General features: G+C 42.2%; 2 protein-coding genes across 6 annotated transcripts in view; one reads left to right on the plus strand and one right to left on the minus strand.

Moving 5' to 3' along the window:
• The window catches only part of DTNBP1 (dystrobrevin binding protein 1), a 73,292-nt gene extending 69,454 nt beyond the window's left edge, over window positions 1–3,838 (plus strand). For both annotated transcript variants that reach the window (XM_080581038.1, XM_080581039.1), the window contains one exon: window positions 2,942–3,838. In XM_080581038.1, coding sequence (XP_080437164.1) covers window positions 2,942–3,189 — 248 coding nt within the window. In that variant the 3' untranslated portion in view covers window positions 3,190–3,838. The remainder of the gene's footprint in view (window positions 1–2,941) is intronic.
• Window positions 3,839–4,537: 699 nt separating this feature from the next.
• The window catches only part of JARID2 (jumonji and AT-rich interaction domain containing 2), a 212,232-nt gene continuing 200,338 nt past the window's right edge, over window positions 4,538–16,431 (minus strand). For all 4 annotated transcript variants that reach the window (XM_080581035.1, XM_080581036.1, XM_080581034.1 and 1 more), the window contains exons 15-18: window positions 11,803–11,933; window positions 9,567–9,750; window positions 7,890–7,997; window positions 4,538–6,453 (exon numbers count right to left, since the gene is read on the minus strand). In XM_080581035.1, the coding sequence (XP_080437161.1) occupies window positions 6,277–6,453; window positions 7,890–7,997; window positions 9,567–9,750; window positions 11,803–11,933 (600 nt within the window). In that variant the 3' untranslated portion in view covers window positions 4,538–6,276. The remainder of the gene's footprint in view (window positions 6,454–7,889; window positions 7,998–9,566; window positions 9,751–11,802; window positions 11,934–16,431) is intronic.

The raw sequence follows: 16,431 nt of genomic DNA on the forward strand, positions 1-16,431 counted from the left end.
ACACAGTCAGTCCAGACATGCTGGTCAGCCATCAGTGGTGCATGTTGTGCCGGGTCCTGTTTGAACTCGAGACCTGCTGAGGAGATATTTCCCCCCGGAGTTCCTGTGTCCCAGAGAGGCTAAGGCAGTGTCACCTGCTGCCCGAGTTTAAGTCCAGAATTTAAGATTGCAGACAACTGGGGCAAGAAGTGTGCCCGAGCTACACCTTGTGTACCTTACCTCTAGTAGAAGCAGCTTCTGTTGCCTCCAGATGCTGTTACGGTGGTTTTCTCATTAAAAATAGACTCTGAGTTACTTGGTAAGACTGTGAGGAGCACTTATAGGGCAATGCAGTGTGAACTGCTCTGCAACCAGCCTTAGGCAGGGCTAAGGTGTTGTCATCAGCTCATTTCTACCTGGACTGTCTTGAAACTTGTTTTTAACAGCACTTAGATGTACGCAAGTCAATGGGGCCGGATGGGATCCACCCGAGGGTGCTGAGAGAACTGGTGGAAGAGCTGGCCGAGCCGCTTTCCATCATTTATTGGCAGTCCTGGCTATCAGGGGAGGTCCCAGTCGACTGGCGGCTAGCAAACGTGACACCCATCTACAAGAAGGGCCGGAGGGTAGACCCGGGAAACTATAGGCCTGTTAGTTTGACCTCAGTGCCAGGGAAGCTCATGGTGCAGATTATCTGGAGTCTCATCATGCGGCACTTGCAGGGCAAGCCTGCGATCAGGCCCAGTCAGCATGGGTTTATGAAGGGCAGGTCCTGCTTGACAAACCTGATCTCCTATGACAAAGTAACACGCTTAATGGATGAGGGAAAGGCTGTGGATGTGGTCTACCTTGACTTCAGTAAGGCTTTTGACACCATTTCCCACAGCATTCTCCTCAAGAAACTGGCTGCTCATGGCTTGGACTGGCGTACGCTTTGTTGGGTTAGAAACTGCCTGGGTAGCCGGGCCCAAAGAGTCGTGGTGAATGGAGTCAAATCTGGTTGGAGGCCAGTCACTAGTGGAGTCCCCCAGGGCTCAGTGCTGGGGCCGGTCCTCTTTAATATCTTTATCGATGATCTGGATGAGGGGATCGAGAGCACCCTCAGTAAGTTTGCAGATGACACCAAGTTAGGTGCGTGTGTCAATCTGCTCGAGGGAAGGAAGGCTCTGCAGGAGGATCTGGATAGGCTGGACCGATGGGCTGAGGTCAACTGCATGAAGTTCAACAAGGCCAAGTGCCGGGTCCTGCATCTGGGGCGCAACAACCCCAAGCAGAGCTACAGGCTGGGAGATGAGTGGCTGGAAAGCTGCCTGGCAGAGAAGGACCTGGGGGTACTGGTTGATAGTCGGCTGAATATGAGCCAGCAGTGTGCCCAGGTGGCCAAGAAGGCCAACAGCATCCTGGCTTGTATAAGAAGCAGCGTGGCCAGCAGGGCTAGGGAAGTGATTGTCCCCCTGTACTTGGCTCTGGTGAGGCCGCACCTCGAGTACTGTGTTCAGTTTTGGGCCCCTCGCTACAAGAAGGACATGGAGGTGCTCGAGCGAGTCCAGAGAAGGGCAACGAAGCTGGTGAGGGGTCTGGAGAACAAGTCTTACGAGGAGCGGCTGAGGGAGCTGGGCTTGTTCAGCCTGGAGAAGAGGAGGCTCAGGGGCGACCTTATCGCACTCTACAGATACCTTAAAGGAGGTGAGGTGGGGGTTGGTCTATTCTTCCACGTGCCTGGTGACAGGACGAGGGGGAATGGGCTAAAGTTGCGCCAGGGGAGGTTTAAGTTGGATATTAGGAAGAACTTCTTTACCGAAAGGGTTGTTAGGCATTGGAAAGGGCTGCCCAGGGAAGTGGTTGAGTCACCATCCCTGGAGGTCTTTAAAAGACGTTTAGATGTAGAGCTTAGTGATATGGTTTAGTGGAGGACTTGTTAGTGTTAGGTCAGAGGTTGGACTAGATGATCTTGGAGGTCTCTTCCAACCTAGATGATTCTGTGATTAAATAATCCCACAGGGTTTTTGAAAGTATTTTCTCACTAAGGTTACTCAGTGCTGAAGTTGGGTGTTCTAACAGTTTCTAGGCATAGCAGGTAAGAAAAAAAGGGCTTTAAAGGGTAGATCAGATATAAAGAGAGTTTAGGTGCTTCCCCATTTTTCCTTATTTACTGCCAGAAGTGGCCAGAGAAGAGGAGATATAAGTAACTTTGAAATCTGAACTCTCGAACTAAGCGAACACCATTACATTGAATTTGCTTAGAAAAAGTCTTTTTGCATAGGATATAGAGGAAGCATAGTCCTAAAATCCCATTACCAGTTATTTGAGCTATACTACAGCTTTATGAAAGGAATTCTGCCATGCTGTAGTGCAAGGTTCTGTTTTGCTTCTGCATCTTCATTTTCAGTCAAATCTGGAGATTGCTTTTATTGTCTGTCTTCCAGGTTATTTGTGGCTTTGGTTGTGGGTTTTTTGTTTATTTTCCACTCCGGGTTTTTTGTGTCATCCTGTTGGATGGGTAGTTGGTGGAGTTTTGTGGAGGATTTTCCTGTTGGTGCTGATTCTCAGCACGTGCTGAAGTCTGGATGGACTTTACAAGTCAGAGTTAGGAGGATGAGTAAGTAGTCTTGGCAAACAGGGCATCAGCTATACCTCTTAACTGCGAGAGGACGTAACGCTCCTGCAATCTTACGTTATTTGATCTCAAGTATTAGCAATACTAGAGTGAGTTAGAGACATGCACACCATCAGAACCATATTAAAACCAACTGTGACTTATACTTGAGAACAGTGTCAGAAAAGCCCAAAGGCAGCTTTGTGTTTTGGGAGATTCTTTTATGGCATCTCGCAAAAGCACTGAAAGAAGCAAAGGAGCTTAAACGCACTCATAAACCAGCTTTGAGTTGAGTTAATGTGCTGACTTCTCGGTTCAGAGCCAGAGCTTGATTGTTGTTGTTGTTGTTGTTTTTCTGACTGTAAGGGCCCGACTCCAACACCTATGTGAATGAGATCAGTCTTCAGGTTCCGAGCCAGTCTGAGTTACGACAGAAACTGTCGTCGCTGTCGTCAACCTGTACTGATTCTGCCAGCCAAGAAGCCAGTGAAGGGGAGTCTCCAGTTATTCAGTCCGATGAAGAAGAAGTTCAAGTGGACACTGCTCTTGCTGCTGTAACTGAAAGAAAGGGTGCTTCAGATGTTAGTGATGAAAGTGACTCTCAAACTATTTGAATCTTAAAACCATATCCTTTAAGAATGACTTTGGAATGAATGAACAAATGAATGAGGAGCTTGCCTGTGTAACAATTTGCTAGCCAGTCGTAACAGCCAGATCTTTTTACTAGTAATACAGCCTTTTTACAAAATTGCCAGTCATGTGGAGGTTGGTTTTTAAAAAAAAAAAAATGCCTAAAGCACACACACTTTAACAGTAGTCTTGAGGCTCGGGGGCAGTAAAACTTTTGTATATACCATGTATAAAAGAATTAAAGGGGAAAGATAAAAGTTACTATGACCACTAACCTTTAAATGGCTGATGGGAAATACTTAGATTTGTTGTATATTACTGAACCCAAATTGTTCCTTGCATGTTTTCAGCTGCTGCAACTGAAGATTTAGGATCCAAACCAAAATGAAAAGCTATTTTCTACTCTTTACTACCCACTGTCTGCCTACTGCCTTTGTCTACTAAAGCAGCAGTACTTACTCTTTCACACCTCTTATTCAGGACCAACTTATTAATCATAGGTGTTAAGGAAAAAAAAAGATATCAAAGGAGGAGAGATGCATACTGAAATGTTTTACTCCTTGTGGAGCAGATACCGTAGCATTGTATAAGCTTACTCCTCTTTTGAGATAAAATAAAGTATTTCTATCCCAACCATGTCTTTTACTTGATTACCCAAATATTTTCTTCATCACAGTGAACAGAGGAGACTAATTCAGCAATCAGAAAAAGTGGTTATTTATACTGAGCACCAGTGTAATTTACTTTTCCATGGTAACATCTGTTTGACTACACTGATGCAAGCCAGCAACTTAAGGGAAATGAAGCTGAATAAATTATAAATTAAGTGAATACATTTTACAAAATTTAGGACCTATAGTCATCATCTTACTGCCCTCATTTTTTTCTGCATTTTCTCTCTGAAATGGAGGTCTGAACCTGTCTAACACCTGTTTCTTGTCAAGTCTCACACTCTGCAGGGATCTGCTCTCCTTTGAGAAGTTTCCTGACTCCTGCTCTTCATGCACTGAGAAAAGGAATGTAATCAGAAGCAGCGTAAGTAAAAGGATGAGCTGTGACATAGATCTCTTCCAAGGCCTTTTCCTGACAAATTAATGGTTGGGATTGAGGTATCTCCTGCTGCTAGCCAGCTGGGATGTGCCCAGTTTCCTTAAGGACTCACTGCATCTCCTAGTATCTGACAAAGTGTTTCCTCACCTTTAAGATGTGCAAGCTAGAAGCTTGCTACCTATGATCAGATACTTACTTAGTATTTAACCAGCATTTGTTGAAAGAAATCTTTCTTGAAGGAGCTTACTTTACTCACTCACTTTCCAGAAGACAGACAAAGTGTCCAAAAAAGTTTTGTTTTTTTATTAAACCTCGTAGTACAAACCTGGAAAGTAAACAAAAAACTGGCAATAAACAACATGAAGTCTTTCCGTACAAGGAAAGAGAGCAGAGCAGCGCTAATAAATTAAATGTCAAACTGTAAGCCATAGTCAGAAGTTTACTGTCAAGAGGGAAAAAGTACACAGCAAGGCCATAAAAACCAGACAACCACATTTGAAAACACTTGACTCTGTTTATGTTATTGTTAAATATTCCAAAACAGTTCAGTCTTCTGCAACAACAACCAACAAATTGTATTATAGGACTTTCCTGACAGTCACCACTGGCAAGCTCAGTGCAATATGGGTAGCTACGGTATTGTTGAATTCAATTACGAAACAAAACAGTTTGTGAAAACATTTTCCCTTTTTTATTCCACACATACTGTACACACAACCAGAAAAGGGCAACAGCTACTCCATTATTATTTTTTGTTGTTGTTCAGTGATGTAAGCAGCACTTATAAATGTTACAAGAAAAACCCTGTAAGCATCCAATCCAACCGATGAAGAAAGTGAAACGTAAGGCTTTTCTTCATCTTGTCTCTTCGCCATCCCTCCCCCCACCCCAAGAAAAGGCTCAAGTATTTAAAAAAATTTACAGGCATATGTACAAAAGGTGTGATTTTTTTTTTGTTACAACATGAAGAGAAAAAATAGACAAGATGAAAGCAAATGCATTTTCACATTCAAAAGAAATATGCAGACCTGCTAGTGGCTCTAAATGTGATCATATAATGAAACAAATTCAAAACAAAAATTAATGCTCGACTGTGTAAAGGTGTGAAAAACAGCAGTGGAATGGAAATGGAATGTTAGAAAGATTGCACGTCTATGACAAAAGAAGCACTTATGGCTTCAATCACTTTTTTTTCTTTTTCTTTTTTTTTTTTTAAAGGATGCTATTGAAGGGTTTTTGATAAAGTAGCCAACAGCACCAAAAAATAACAGAATGGATTTCCTAATGAAATCAGGCACAGTTTTCCCTCACATGACTCCTCAAGGCAGGCAGTCTTTTTTTTTTCCTTTTTTTTTTTTTTTAATTTTTATTTTTTCCCCCTCAAAACAGATGCATAGTGATGTGCTGGTAAAAGAGAACATACTCCAAATCTCCTCCTTTTGCCTACAGTTAGGAAACAAAGTCCATCTTCAGCTGCCAAAACCTCCCAAAGAAAGTGTGTATTCTCCAATTTAAAAAATTACAAAACTCATCTTGCTGTGACAGAATAAAAGACAGCCAAAGTAAAGCAATTTCTTTCAAGTTTTTGTCTCCTATCCCTTTTCTCTCTAGAAAAATCTGCTCACATGACTGGAGAACAAATTATAAAACACATCAAACTTTAACCTATTCAAAAAATGGGTTAAAAGCCTTTTTTCACAGTTACCAAAAAGGCTTTTTATTTTTTCAGCCATAGGGACAATACAAATTAATATTTTATCAGCCCCTTGCCGGTTTTAAAACAGTGAACATACGGCAGTTTAAAAAAATCAGACTGCTGTATCTATCTATTCTAAGTACAAAAAAAAAAATTCAACAGTTTAATGCTAAAACAAAATTAGTTCTCTAAAACCAGAAGAAAATCTTCTTTAGAGCTAGTGCAAAGACAGCTTGTATTCTACAGCAAGTACTCCAAACTATGGTATAATAATTACAAAAAATATATATAAATTGACAAAATGAGAGTGTTGGCATCTTCAGGATTAACTTGAAGCACTTTTGGATGAACTGGAGGATGAAAGCCTAGATGATGGCACGTCAACTGTCGCTCTCTTACGAGGTCCTCTTTTTGGTGTAGGCTTGCTGATACAGTTCTCAATGCTGCCATTTTTACCAGATACTTTTCCACAGATTTGATTGACTAGACTGATTATTTGTTCCTGTTCAGAAAGTGGGAAAAACAGAACACAAATCAGCATTTTTTCTTTATCCAGGCACTTCTAATTGACATATAGGTAGTTCTGCCTTTTTGACTGAAAGCACCCAAGCAAGACCAAAAAAAAAAAAAATCTACTTACTGAAATTTCCCCACTCTACCCTTAAAGACAGTAATCAGCTACTACAGAACTACAACTGGTACCACGCAGGCTGTGGGTTCGTGGCACTGTGGTAAGAAAGAGGAGTCCCTGACCAGCACATCCGAGCATCTTGGCTACATCGCCACTCCTGATCTCATTATATTCAGTGATTTGATGAAGTTTGGGGGAGGGTGGCAATTTATCTGAATTGTCTTTCCCATCCTGGTAGGAATTTTGGGAAGTTAGTTTTGTGCAAGGTTGAAGCAGACTCCTAATTAAGTATAGCCAACAGTTAAAAAACAGCTTTAACATATGGCATTTGACATGCAGGCTCTCTCTCTCCCCCCCTATGCACAGCCCTCAAAAAAATCATGTAAAAACCACCAGGCATGCATTTAGCATCTTTCAGAAGTGCAGAAACTTTCTGACAGTTTTTTTCATTTGAAAAAAAAAATAATAAACATGCAGTATTCAATGAGAGATTTTTTTCTTTTCCAATGCAGCCCAAAATACCTTTGTAATTATAAAACCTAGCAAAAATTATTAGTGTATGTGATTCTGATGAAGACTGGCTTTGAAAACCTCAACAGTTAGCAATTCCATTGAAAACACAGGCTATAAGAGACTAAACAATCTCAAGAATAAAAGAAATACATTTAGATTTCTGAGAAGCTTCCTGAAACTCTTCAGTGTTACAGAGCCTACAATTAAAATCAAAGCAAGCCACAGTGGCACGCTCTTTCCCAGACTCACTCTGACCTTCTGTTTTTTTCTGAACCCCCGTGCACATACATCAGAAACTGCTGAGACATCTGTCTATGAGCAGCTTGTACCAGCACTGATCTTAAAGAGCTGATTTTGTTTGCCCAGAACCCAGGCACAGTCCTACATTGTCAGTTTGAGTTCATTTGTGCTTTACTCCAAGCCATTACTGGAACTCTCATCTAGACGTACTCTACAAGATCACTTTAGAAGGTTCAGGTTGGACCTCTTGTAAGTGAAGAGTGTATTTTCAGCTACCAACAGACAGAAGTTATCATATAGCACGGAAGTGACCATAAATTAACTGAACAAAGCATAGCCTCATGTTTTACAGCACCCCGAAGCACTAAATGGCATCTCTGATCTCTACCACCTCCTGATACTTCAGGTTTCATCTTTGTAATCATGCTTCCCTCTCTGCTACTGAGATCATCACAAAGCAGTCTCCTGAGGCCTTGGTATGACAAAGAGCTAACTCTAGTCCTAGGTTTTCAGTACAAAGGCAACCAGCACCACAAAGCTACAATCGTACAGACCTCATCGTAACGGTACATCATTTTCAGTCCCCGACAAGACTTCTGTTTTTCCACATGCCGCAGGGCACACTCCAAGCAGAAGACAACATTTTCATTCTCCTGTACAACCTATCAAAAGAGGAAGGGGGAGAGGGAGGGATATGTAGTAAGCTCCAAATTGTAGCTGTGTTATGCACACAATATTTCCCATTGTAGTATGTGATTTACTGTACCTGTACCTCACTATAAATTAGTGAAGGGAGGAGTAAACAAGATGCACATACACTGTGCAATGATCCAGAATGAACTAAGAAGAAAGTATATATTCCTTTTTGAGTGCTAATGCTGACCAATACATACTAATTTAAAAAAAAAAAAAACAAACACCAGTAGTAATGAAGGATGACTCTAAATAATGTTACATGTATAAAGGTTTACTTGTATCTAATATGTACCCTAAACGTTTCTCAAAAGCAGCAGTTTCCCATTACTTTAAATGCTGTCTTGAATAAGAATAAAATCAGAAGCTTAGCCACAGGATTCCCTAGCTACATCTCATTCAGCAGAGGTCACATTTACTCAGCTGGCTAGCTGCCAAACAAACAAATTCAGCTTGGAATTTGACAAAGAAGCTGACTTGTTGTCTCTTAGTGCTGTTAAGAATGACAAGGAAAAGTCATTCCCTTTTTTACACATACACAACTTCATCATCTCCACAGCAAACTGACCAGAATCGGAGTTTTTGGTTGGTTCGATTTTCTTTAAACCCATTTTGAAGTTAGTTCAAGGTAGTGCTGCTTAAACATGTCTTAGCTGCTCAGTGGTTTAAAGACATGGCTAAACAGTGCATTCTGTCATAGGGAGGGACAGCTACATTGCATCATTCAACAGTAACATCGTATTTCCATCAAAAAATTAACATCTCTAATGGAAAGAAAAAAAAATGATGACAGGAAAAAAAGGGCTGAATATGGACACACACTGTATCCATATGTTTATTTAAGTATTTGATCTTGGCATGAGGTGATGCGTAAGATTGTGGGAGGGGCTTTCTGTGTATTTAATGAAGCTGCTGCATTTCTGTTTGTTCTGTATAAAGCTAAAAACCTAAAGGTGTTACCACAGTGGTTGGCACACCTTTGGAAGCCAATAGGCAGGTACTTCTACAAACAGAGAAAGTTCACAGGCATGACCTCCTATTTTCCAGTGGACAGGTTGTCAAGCAGCATCTTAGCTTGACAGCGAGGACACATCTACCCTGCAATTTGCCTTGCAGGGAAACTAGAGCAGCACAGGCTGTACCTGCACGCCTGAGACTCAGGGCATACATTTGAGTTCCCGCCTCATCCTGAGAAGCGTTCTGCCACGACTTACTGCTGTGGGCAGCCTGCAGGTATTTTTGTTACCCTCTTAGTGCAATGCAGACGTGCCGGTGGGTGTCCAAGAGCGGCTCAGGTGGCTCCTTCAACCCTTCCTTACAGGGGGGGGGAAGCCAGCTGGCACTAACTGTTGTCCTCTGTCACCACTGCCTAAGGCGATAAGTATTCTGACACACATCAACATCTCTGCAGCCTGTGCGAAGTGCATGAGATGACCCTGTGAGTCATGCATCTTCTCTCAAACACTTACAGTCTATTAGTGTGTTACAAACAGAACAGGGGGCGCGGTACCCCAGCAGCGGCTGAGGATTTTACTTACCATGGAAAGATAGCACAAGTGCTGACAAATCTGACATCTTCTCTCTGACGTTTCTAACTGCAACCACTTTCGAGGCTTTTTCTTTCCATCCACCCCCGTGCTGCTGCTGTCGTGGCTGCCATAGCGTGCTGAAGAGTGGAGACCTGCCTCATAAAGCTGCCGCCGCTGCCTCAGCTCCGTGTCCCTGTGAATATTGGATGCAATTAGTAACTGGGATTTCCTCGTAACACCACAAAGCCAAGTATAATCACCCTTTTACCACGATCATCACTGAACTCTTAACTGCACGCAGCAAAGCCCTGGGCGTTATTGGAGTTTGGTGCCATTCCCTACGCATGGTGAGAGAGACAGCCAGCACCACAGAAATGCTGCCTAATTGCAAAAGTCAGCTCAGGCTTTTAACAGCGACCGCTGTATCAAGCCAGTGGTTCTCAAACTGCTCCACAAAGAACTGGGGACTGCCGAGTGCTTCCTCGAGGTCGGTGGGGCATGTGGAGAGCTGGGAGATGTGGCTAACGTGACTGCCTTCCCTGAAGTTGCCAAAAGCCACCTTGAGGAGGAGGAGCCGATGCTGTCAGGAGTAACACAGCCACCTTCATCAGGAGGCAGAGATGAACCAAGGACCTGCTGCCCTGAGGTGCTTCAGGCAGGGAAGGGGGACCAGGGCGGGTGGCTGTGCCAAAAGACGAAGATCTTGCTGTACACCCAAGGGAAAAAGGAGGAGATGTCAACTAAGAATAACAACAAAGCCCTCTAGCCGGCCTTCACCCGCTGTGTCTGCAAGGTGGCCAGTGCTTCCTGTGCCGAATTACACAGCATGGCGGGACAGCAGGTCGGGATGCAGCTGGGAGGAAGACAGCGAGTGTGGAGTGAGCTGAGCAGAAGGGGAGAATAAAAAAATCTCACCACCAGACACAGCTGAAGAGGGGTGGAGAGCCATGCTAAGCAAATGGCCTGGGGAAACTGAGCAACTGAGGCAGGTCAGGAAAGGAGGTAGCAAAAGATACAACATACAAGCAAAACAAAACAAAGAAAAAATACATGGTGCATTGTTCCGCTTTGGTTGTTTTTTTTCAGGTTGGTTTGGGATTTTGTTTTACATAAGCAGCCACGGGAAGGACTGAGATTCTCCAGAGAATTCCAACCTCAGTATAAGAACAAGTTTGAGAACCACTCTGATAGAGGTCGATGTGATTTCTTACAGCAAGCACCAACATTTCTGTTTCACCTTTCGCACTTGCAGCCTTTTCCTCTTCAAGGAAAAAAAATGCGCATGGAAGTGATTATTCCTGCAGGGGAACCAGCTGCAGGTAAAGCAGTCAGCACACCTGGAAGGGGGAGTCAGCACACCTCTTTGTATTTCTTTCTGAACACTAAAACAACACATGGGCTGTATTCCCCTTCAATATGTCACTGGAAACTTTCCAAATGAACATGCTAGTTAGTTAAATACAGTTTGTAGATTCCATTCATCAAAACTTTCTTGACATCTCGAGTACCAGTTGTCACAAACTTGAAAGATAGGTAGCAACTACATGGTAGGGAACAAAAGAGAAGAACATTACACAGGAAGCCAGTCAACATTATATTTTCTTTTTTTTTTACCTATCTTTAGAGAAACCCTAAATATGTTTCCTTAATCACTGTGGAGAGAAAAAGGAGTGTGAAGCTTTTGTTGTTAAAAACGTTCAAATGCTAACGCAAGATGCATGAGCACCCATGCACAAGCTGCTCACTTAACCAGTGGTTGAAGAAAAAAACATCTTTCCTTATACAAACGACATTACAACTGTAACAATCTTGATGCTAAAGACAAGGGTTCCTGCTGCGAAACCCACACTGCTGGCATGGATTGACAGCGGCTGCTGATGCCAAGAGGTTAAAAGCTAAGCGTCATCTAACCGCCTGGCACCAAGTAGCTCACGTAACACATCAGGAAGTCTCGACTCTCAGCATCAAGAACCAACGAAAGAAAAACCCAAGCCAACCTGTACTTCAGTTCTTTGATGGTGCCAGAAGTATGGAATTCTTAGAGTAAGACATCCTAACCACGGGCACCCTCACATCAGCTGAGGAAATTGCTTCTTCCACATGTGGCTGTCTTCAAACAGATTTGCTGGGCTTTCGCTTGGTTAAGTACGTGCAAGATAAGTGTCTGAAATGGTTACTTACATTATCCACCTCGGGAGTCTGTCAATGAAAACAAAATAGGCACAGCAGGCCCCCAATTCGTTACCTGAGCTCTCCAAGAAGTGATGATATCGTACTCAGAGTCGGTCCATTTTCCTTTTTTGCTTCTGCTGTTGCAATCTGATAAAGCAACTTTTCCATTGAAAATGGTTTGGCTATACGTCGTCTCTTCATTTCCTGGAAAAGAAAGTTCCAAATTATTTCTTCAGCAAATTTGAAAGTAAAAAAAGTTACCTAGGATGAATTCAATGCAGCAAAATGTAGCCTTCTGAAACAGCCTTTCTAAAAGCCTTCTTTAGTCTAAATTAACCAAAATACTTGGGTTCCTAACTTACATCCAGCACCAGACTTCACACTGAAATAAATGCTAATCATAAATTAGACCTTTCAGTGGAAAGTTAGGTATCTAAATGCTTTGTTGAATTGGGCCTCTTCTTCCTGTTGCAAGGACTACGAAAGAAGACTTTCTGCACGTGCTTTAGGTGAACCAATGCCACAGAAAGCTCTAACAACCAAACCAAGTACGTGCTACCAGACAGTCACAATGACCTGCTTCCTCAGAGAATATCCTAGTGCCCACTATATCTAATGCTTTGTTTTCTTACTAAGTCAGTAAGTATCTGCAGTGCTTGATAGCATTTATACTAAGAAATCGGTGTGTATGTCCTAACATGTGTCACTGTGAAATTTAATGCAGAGAATAAGATCTGCATGTACGGACAGAATGAAACAGAGTACTCCAGTGCCACCACATTTCAGGTACCCTTTTTTCAGAAAACAAGAAACACATTTCACCACTGGAAAAGCCAAGGATAGTAGAGATGTCAGGAAAATGAGAAAAATGAAAAAAGGATGCCTGGGTTTACATCAGTGTGCAGTTCACCGAAGTGGAGGAACCAACAGCACTTCTAAATCCCCTCCCTAAAAATGCATTTTTCCTGTGGAGGCCAAGAGAAGCAACCCGAACACTGAAGCTCAGTAATACACAATGCCTACTCTCAGCTATCTAGTCAGATCTGTTCTGACCTGCTGGAGGCTCAGGGCTGTTGTTTCGTCTTATACCACAGACGTAACAGGTGGCTAGGAATAAAGACAACCACCAGCTGAACAGGCTGATGTCAGGGAAAGGAGGCAATGGGCAAAAGAGGGAGTTTCAATTCTGCTCAGTTTTGCCTCTGACTGGGCTCCTCTGCCTATGCTTTTAAAGATAATACCCTTTGCTGACTGAAAAGTGTTCAAAAGGTGTTCACAAGTAAGAAAAGCATCCCTTACAAGTGTGTTCTCTGTACTAGAGCCAGCTGCGGGCTGGAACAGCTGCACTTTTGGGAGCTGCATGAGTTTTGTTGCCCATTGGATTTGGTTCATGTATTGTCCGAGGCTCCATAAGAACAGCCATGCGAAGTCCAAAGGCCACAGTAGGCTTGAGAAAAACTCCACAAGAGCGGACATATCGCCATGGTGCACAGCTGCTGGCTGGCAGCCCAGGGCCCGAAGCCAGAAACGTGTGCTGGGTGTAACACAACCCACTGGGGCTGTGCATTGATCTGAATTTCTGAATCCACGTGCAATCTTCTCTGACATACAGTACTGAAATACACAGATAAGTATTTTAAAACAGACTTTTGTTTGGCTTTGACCTGCTGCCTAATCATTTCTCTAATGACATTTTTAATGCTATGAGAGACACTGAACATTCACATCATAATTATCATCTTCCTGCCACTTTGTAGCTGGTCTTACTCTCATATACTTCTCTTGCTCATCAATTTTCCAGGCTCTTATAGTTAACACAGAGGATAATTCAAACCTTTATTCATCAACCTCCACTGTAATTTTTCTAGTTCCACTATCTTTTTGCAATTAGGGATTCAGAATTGTGCAAGTATTCAAGTCCCGGGCATACCAATACACCAATGTTTCTGCTCCCTTTTCTGTTCTGCCCCTGGAATTCCTAAGATTCAATTTTTTAAAAAAGTAAAACCTCTCTGAAGCACTTTGCTGACAGTTCCACAGGAAGCTGAAAACCTCCTTCCTCAGCAGCAGGAGCTCTTTTGGAGCCTATCACCATATCTGCCAAATTAGGATTTTTCTTACTCCCATGTGAGTCATTTAAAATCTCTCAACATTGAATTTCATCTACTATTTTCTCATTCAGACCATTCAGCATCATGATCTCTCTCTGTAACACCTCATAGCTTTAATTTTTGCTACCAGTAACATGAATACCCTCAATATAAAAGATTAGTTTTGCTACACACTTCCTTTCCTAGGTTAGTTGTGAATACATTGAACCATACTGGTCTTCCTTAGGAACACAGTAAGAGACCTCCCTCCGTGATAAAAACTGTCCATGTGTTTCCATCCTCTGCTTGTCTTCACACCCGTTGTTTTTCTGTGCACGAACCTTCCCCCTCAGGCCATGGCAGGTTAGTTTCTTTAAGAGCCCCGGCTGAGGAACTTCACCAGAAGTCTTTCGGAAATACTAGCACACTCCGACAAGTGGATCTTTTTTGTCCATACATCCTGCAAGAAGTTTCGAGGCCTGGAGGACACGATCTCTCTACAAAAGCCATGTTTGATTGCCCCCATTCTCGTTCTTTTATACATTTTTTTGTTCTTCTTGCCTTTAGCAAGTTGTTCTTCAGAATCTCTTTTTGGCCTGCGTTAGTCTGTGTTTGCATTCATCTTGCTAGAGTTTCAGGTGGGAAGGGAGTAGTTTTATTTGCATTTTCACCTTTTGGACATGAAGGGGATTTCTGTCTTATTCCAGATAGACTCCTTTCTTCTGGTGGTTAGCCGTGCCAAGTTTAGTGAGGGGACATGGGAGTTTCTCTCACAACCTTTAGTATGACACAGATGATGTCTGTGTTATCAAGTATCGTGAGGCAGGAAGAGCAGATGTGTAGAGTGAAACAGTCAGTGCTAAGGACCCAAACACCTAGAGGATGTGTGTGTGTAAAGCTGAAGACTTTACTTTCAAGAAGTCTAGCCTGGTCTGGAGGACATGAAGTGCATTTCTGGACTGCCTCTTCCCATTTAGCTTCATCTGAAAGCAACCCAGTCTGCTCAGGCTAAGACAGCTCCATGATAGGAACCAAGGAGTGACAATTGCATGGTGTCTTAAAAGCACATTCTTAACCCAAAGTAAAACTTTGGGACGATACACATAAAGCCTCTGCCAGCATCTTGGTTGGACAGTCAGGAACATGGTGCTAGTACTACACTTTTCCTATTCTGGTCTAGAAGATCAGTGCACAGGGATTAAGTCAGTTGTGGCTGTACTAAACCCAACTGATCTGACTGTAAGCTCTTTCATGTAACAGCCGTGCTGCTCCAACACAATGACTAGCTCCATCTTTCCTAGGTAATTCTTTCCTCTTGTTTTACTGTACCTGCTGAGTCCCTTCTTCCCACTGAATTTCTGGTAGGCCCCGTGTTACCAAAGCCCTCCTCTAAAACCAGATCTTCCAACTTCCAAGCCTCCAGACCAGCGTGCATATATTTAGTCCCATTTTCTGTTTTCCATAATGAATTTTACTGACTCTGCCCAGTGCCTTATTTGGAGTTTCCCCTTTGCCACTGAAGACACAAACTCTTCCATACCTGTAAGCCTTCTCCTTAGTCTAAAAATTCCCAAGTCATTTAAGGATGCTTTTCCAAAGTCAACAACCTGGTTTACAGCTCAGCTGAAACCTGTCTGTCCCTTTACACAAGGCTTTATACAAACTCCCTTTATCCCAACATTTATCCCAAACTCCTTATGAACTGGAATCAATGCAACTTCAGATGCAGAATTTCATTTTTTGCATATATTAAAGAAGATTCGGTGGTCATTCGATACATGAAATAAAACAACATTGTTTAGTAATATAAAGAGTGTCACTATAAAAATCAAGTCACAGTATCACAGAGGGAAAGCAAAGTTAATATATCAAACAGCCAAAAACTGTCAATATTGCTGTCCAGAACTGAAAGACAGTAAGATACAGTTGTTTTTCAGAAAGTTCATTAACAGTCCAAAAGGGGAAACTTGCTCATTATACACAGAACTTTTCACAATCTTTGAAAAGCCCAATCCCAGTCAGCCTTAGAAAATGGCAACGTGCCTTGACAAAGTGAAGGAAACAAGGAAGAATTTCAAAAAGGTAAGAGAGTTAAGAATATAGGAGAGTTTGAGGAAAGGAGGAAAAGAAAGACAAAAAACAGTGTAGTAGGTGTTTCCAGAGTTATTTTGTATAAACACATATCTGTGGTTCTTATAAAGTTTGTCAGAGTTTGTAACTTCAATTTCCAAGGCAGGTTATTATAGATTAGGATACGCTGGATTTTCAGTCAGGTTATATTTACCCAGTGCAAAGTTTTTAGAAGTTAATCAAAAGAAACTGTTCTTCAGAATCTGAGGCACCAGGAAGAGCTTTTTAATTGCTGCATAGTGATTTTCTGTCTCTTACAAGAGTCGCATTTTCACAATATCAAACAAGTGTTCAGTAGAACAATAAATACAGCATATGGTGTTAATATAGTAGTGTACCTTCAGACACAAAAGGTCAGTTCGGTATTCTTATTCCTTACCTACACACATATACAATTCCCACCTTCCCCCAAAATAAATCTGTAGTAAAATAACCTTTTATTTCAAACTAAGTTATTATACAGTTAGTATAACCAGACTGGA

This window comes from Anser brachyrhynchus (assembly GCF_964034855.1).
Source record: "Anser brachyrhynchus genome assembly, chromosome: 2".
Lineage (NCBI taxonomy): Eukaryota > Metazoa > Chordata > Aves > Anseriformes > Anatidae > Anser > Anser brachyrhynchus.